This window comes from Microtus ochrogaster, unplaced genomic scaffold (genome assembly GCF_000317375.1).
Source record: "Microtus ochrogaster isolate Prairie Vole_2 unplaced genomic scaffold, MicOch1.0 UNK10, whole genome shotgun sequence".
NCBI classification, from domain to species: Eukaryota; Metazoa; Chordata; class Mammalia; order Rodentia; family Cricetidae; genus Microtus; species Microtus ochrogaster.
In genome coordinates, this window is record NW_004949108.1 from 7,682,583 (window position 1) to 7,688,582 (window position 6,000).

General features: G+C 39.2%; 1 protein-coding gene across 3 annotated transcripts in view; it reads right to left on the minus strand.

Annotated features, from left to right (window-relative positions):
- Positions 1-6,000, minus strand: part of Nbas (neuroblastoma amplified sequence) — a 313,151-nt gene that overhangs the window by 252,598 nt on the left and 54,553 nt on the right. For all 3 annotated transcript variants that reach the window (XM_026788959.1, XM_013353527.1, XM_005366539.3), the window contains exon 12: positions 5,498-5,626. In XM_026788959.1, coding sequence (XP_026644760.1) covers positions 5,498-5,626 — 129 coding nt within the window. The remainder of the gene's footprint in view (positions 1-5,497; positions 5,627-6,000) is intronic.

Here is a 6,000-nt window from a genome sequence, read left to right on the forward strand (position 1 = left end):
ATCCTACAAGGTTCTACACCTATAATGACTCTCTTGCCACTGGGTCTAACTGCACACATCTGTGGTGGAGGATGCTGACAGAAAGGCCACAAAGGATGACAGAGAGTCCCTGCGGGCCTTGCCTGTGGCCTGTTACTACTAGATTACAACCTTTGTGTCTAATCACATTTCTGCATGGCTGTCCTGACAGTTATCAATCATGACCCTTATTCCACTCCCACAGTTTTGTCAGCAGAGAAACTGACTTGCTCTAAGACCTCAGGATGAGGTGGATGAGGTCCTGGAAGTACTAACAAAAAAGAGAACTAAATAAATAGGATCTGCTCTCCAGAATCTGCCTACAGAACCTGTTAGACAACAGAAAACCAATATTTTTTTTCTTTCCAAATACAGCTCATTTTCCCTCCCTTGCAAGAGAAAGTCACTGATTAACAAAATGTGTTGTGCCTTTCTCTTAGACTGACCTTTTGTTATCCAGGTCTGTGTGGCCCTATGTACACACACCAAAGAGGTGAAGAATCTACCTTTCTGCTCCATCTCTCTCTACTTTGTGTCTGTAAAAAGCAAATACACAGCCCTTTGCAGTACAGCAGTGGTCAAAACAGATGGTCTTCTAAGAACATGGTCATGTTGTGTTTATAGACCAGCTAAACTGCCAGAATGAACTAAAACAATGTTTTCTTAGATCTAAGGATTTTATTTCCTGATTTTTTTTTTAACCACTAGAATCAGTCTCAGCCTCTCACAGAACAGGAGCAATATTTCAAGTGTGTATTCACTGTACAAATATTTATTAGTGTTTAATATGCAAAGACCAAGGAAAAGCTTTGAGTGAGATGTGCATAGTGCTGACTCACAAGAGTCCACAGTTTAGTGAAGTTGTGAAAACAGCTGTGGGCTCTAACAAGATTAATCACACAAGCTCCCATCTTCCCACTTGTCCTTCATGGATTCATCATTTAACAAAATTAGTCTAACACCTACTCTGTATCAAAGAGAAATACAATCAAAATGAAAATGATAAGCTTCTATCTCACTTTCTACACCTACACAGATGTACAGGTTGGAAAGTAATAAAACTTCAGAGAAAAATTAAGACCAAAAACAAGATGTAAAGATATAAACATAACATATGGGAAATGTATGAAACAAAAATTATTGAAACAACTTTACTCTCTTGTAGACATGAACAAATTTAGTACAGAGATTTCCAGCCAGATGGATTTTTCACACTAACAATGAAAGCCAAAGTATTTAATCAACTCAAAACTGGATACAAAGTAAATTAGAATAGGCACTCCCATAACTATCTCTAATCATTAGTCTTCACAGAGAAAATACTCAATCACACAAAGTATATTATAAAAACTAATAAAGCGGCAAATTGCATGAAGAAAGCCCCAAATGAGCTGAATCCACAATTTTGGTAAAGAACTATAAAGAAGTACAGGGCAGTAGTAACAATGTTTTCTTCTCAGACAACAATTATAACCCGGCTATATTACATTCTGCCATATAATTGAATATCAATTCATTCATTGGGCTGTCCATTCCTTTCCTAACATAGCCAAGAGGGAGGCAAAGCTCTGCCCTGCCTGCTGGACCAGGCTCACTTGATGACTGCCAGAAGAATAAGAAAAGTCCAACTGTCCAAGTATTTGTCAGAACCAGAGAAATGGTTCTTCAAAGGAAGTCCAGCGACTTTGCATACACATGCTCATCTATCTGGTAAATGACAGTACTATGCCCTCCCTGGTGGCTACTGCATTTGCACATACTCAGTGTCTGAATATGAACTGCACATCAGCGCATGTCACCCAGACGGGCTGCGAGGAGAAATCTCTTCCTCGAGTACATTGTCTCATACACTAGTACTTCATTTGCTCAAACACACGTCTGTACTTCTAAATGGAAACACTGCCAGTCAAAATTCTGACAAATGAATGAAATCTTGATTTCACCACATAGTGATAGCATATTAATTTCTTTTTGCACTATTTTACATCTATTAAAATGGGAACTTTTGCTAAACTGATTTGCTATAAGTCCAACTGCTCTGTAAGAACCCAAGCTGCAATGTGCAAATTTAGTTCCAAGAATACTACTCCCCAATACTCCAGTTACAAATCACTCTTCCTGAGCTTTTCTTTTTAATATTAAAATGTTACTTTAATTTTTTTTTCTTTATAGTTGTCCTGGCAAGACTGTGACTATCTTAAGAGACCAGACTAGAACCTACCATGTTTCTTACTGCAGAGCTCAGCAGATTTAGCATCATGGTTTTATGCTAGGGCTACCGTGGTTAAAATGGAACAGTTACAGCTAATCCTTATGTTCACTATAGTACACCAGGTTTAATACCACATAAGCTAAAGTCCCAATGCAAAATACACAAGCTAGTGTCACCACTTCCCAGGACACAGGTGAGACTCTGACAAAGTCAGTTGTCCAAACAACAGAAAAATTACCACCTTCACCTTTCCTAAGTGATCAATGCTGAATCCTCTAGAAACCTGCAACAAAGCTAAGAGTTTACCAAAAAGTGACTTCATCAATTATTTACTCTGCTCCCTGTCTTCACTAACTAGTTCTTCAATAATGAAGCCCATCTGAGGGGCAGTGATGGAACCGGTGTTCAATCTGCAAGGTGCAAGGAAATAGAACTTGTCTCTGAGCTTTCTAAGATTACCAAGTAACGAACTGATGTAAAGCAGTAGAACCAGGAAAGAGTGATCAGGGATTTCTGACCCTGACACACTTGAACCCAACCTTTCAAATAACAGACTACTCCTAAAGGAAGAGCATGAAGACAGTGTGAACGTGGGAGTATGCTGTGTCCTGGCATTCACTGCTCTAATAATGAGTTCCATCATTTTCTTAAATATGTGTTTTCCTATAAGACCATGGAAAGAGAACAGGCATCACAGTCAGACAGACAGAACCAGATGTTATCCTAACTATTTAGTTGGTGCATAAACTAGAACAAAGCAAATGTTCATCACATAACATTCAGTGAATTCTGTAAATGCGACAGAGCATTGTGCCCAGGCCCTACATGCTCCGCAGTTCTCCAGAGACAAGCGCACTAAGGATCCCACATGTCTGAAAAGCTGAAGCTCACAAAGCGTCTGTGATAGAATGACGCTCTAGAGCACACAGTCAAAAGGACTGCACAGAAGCAGGTAGATGAGCACAGGAGCAAAGTGTACACTGACCACTAAGACGACAGGAAAGCGGAGAGCTTTGCATTTCGACAGCAGGATTTTCATAAAAATAAATAAATAAATAATTTCATTGTTTCCAAATTTAAACCAAAATTTCTTTTTAAGCTAAAGCCAACAGCAGCCTCAAAGGTGAGGCGGGTGTCTGTAGCATCCCTCTCTGCAAGCTAAACACTAGAATACAAAGGGAGGACATGGTAAGCATCAGTTGACGACAGCTGATGCAAGATAAGGCTTAGCAACTGTGGCTAAACCCTGCTCCCTCAGCAAAAGACAAAGACACTACAGCTTACACAAAGCCCACTGTGATAGCAACAGGTCCTGGTTTTCAACTGTGAACACAAGATCTACTATTTCTGGTTTACTTAGGTGTTCAATTGGAACCATTCTTACCAAAGCAGAAAATACTGGCATGTATTTCAAAGTGCAAACTGTTAATAACAGATACAACATGCAGGAGAAGAAAGGCACGTAAACATATGTAAACAGACACAACACCCATGAGAGTAAGGAGGCCTGTGATTAGCACAGACTGGAGACCATGCTCAACCTCAGGATGGTGTGGGAAGTACTCAGTCGGAGCCACAGGAGTGAATATCTAACAGATGGGCATGGCGGCAGCCCCCACCCCTGCTGCCATACAGATGCTCGGTTCAGCTGTGTCTAACGACTCACTTAGTTGATACAAACTTTTAGGCTCAAGTCATCTCTTCTATATACATCTCCATTTTGGAAAATTCATATTTCCTGCTCCATTATTTTACTTAACTACATATTTAAAGTTACAAAAATAAATCACCTACACAATCCCAGATTTCAAGATTTTTAAGCAAATTTAATAGTGGAACTATTAAAACTAAAGGAGAATCTGGGAGGAGTTGGAGGAGAGAAAATTATAACCAGAAGATATTGTATGAAAAAAACTATTTTCAATTTCTAAAAAGAAAATAATAAATAATATTGAAGAGTAATTAATCATAATGGGGTTCGCTCGTACCAGCGATGAGCACATGCCATCAGGAGCACAGAGGCAAAGGAGGCCCTTCGGAATGTCAGCAGACATCAAAAGCCCACTACTCAATTCCAAAACTAATAGTGCATGCACTGTATGCTTGAGATTCTAGATAGAACATTAAGAGTGCTTCAAGAGCTGGTCAATATTTCTAATAAGTGAAAGAAAATAATGTAAGGAGACAAAAGCTGAGGTACCCTCACTGTCTAAAATGTCACCATTTAAAAAGATATTTCCCAAATACGGGGCACGCATGAGCCTCGCAAATGAAAGAAGCTGAGCTTTACTACCACATATAGAAAGCCAGGAAAACACGCTGCATTTGGGGGATTCTCTGAATAATTTAAAGTAGAAACTTTGTCTTGGGCTTCAGGAAACAGAAACAACAGGATGTAAATGTCAATTGACTAAGCTCTACTCCAACCAGCAGCCAGTTCACGGCAACCTAGTGGAGGTTATGTCTAAGGCACACAGCTAATGCACTGAGCCCTCTAAGGGGCAATCTCGACCGAGCTATGGTTTCATAGCATGTACACAGTACACATCCATACATGCAGTAAAAAAAAAAAAAACTATCATACACATAAAATAAAATAAACACATGTAAAACAAATTTTAAAGAATAATAATCTTTATTCTGTCCTAATACAGGGCTCCCCATGAGTACATCTGACTTTTCCCTTTTATATTATATTATATTATATTATATTATATTATATCTTTAATTTATATTTCCATTATTAATATAAATTAAAATGGTTGAGTCTAGCTGATTCTAAAGAACAAACTCATCTAATTCTTAATTAGCTACCTCAAGAAACTAAACTATTAAAAATGCCCCATCGTTCTGCAAGGACAGAAGGCAACTGCCCTCAGACCTAAGTGAATACAGAGCGGGGCTCCAGGATTTAGAAAGAAAAGGAAGCCTTTAGCATTGAACTATCTAAAGACTTGTTAAAAGCTGGTTTGGTAGAATTTTACAATCTCCACTCTATGTTTGCTGAGCATTAAGGAGGATTACAGAGTTCGGTAGAACTCTTGGTATGTAGAGTGTGCCACGTTCCAAGTGAGAACAGATGCAGAGAACCATTCAGTCATGACTTGTCTTTATCAGGGGATACGATAATTTGACTTAAGACTAGGGTGGGTTTCGAAAGATGAGGATAAATAATAGCTGTGTGGTTCAGAAAAACATCAACAAAATGAAATTACTATTACTATTTTCAGACCTCACCCTCGAGAGTGACCCTAACGGAGGACACACCTGCTCATCTTGACTCCAGACACCTTGTTGCTTCAGGGATGGAATGGCCCAGATGCTCAGCTTCCCTGAGAAGTGAATCGCTGCAAGGAGGCTCCCGTCTGGAGAAAGGCTCATCTTGAAGATTCCATCCTGTATGTGAACAGTGTGGTGAGAGCAGAAGACGTATGGACAGAAAGAGCGTTCAGAATTAAAACAGTACTCGGCAAGGCAGCATGTTACAAGCCATTATGAGCAGCTGAGAACTCTGCCAATCTCACATCAATCAAGTACCGAGATTTCCCAGTAACTTTTACAGCTGCACTTGAATAGATTATGAATTCTTTGAAATGTACACTCATACTTGGGAGTAATGGTTAAGGGGTGTGTGGTTTTTCAAGGTGAAAAACTGTTTCTAAAATTGAGACTGGGACTATGACCACCATAAGAAGCAGTGTGTCACTAAAGGGGACTATATGATTTCAATGTATCTATTTCACAAGTCATTGAACCACATGTTGACTATG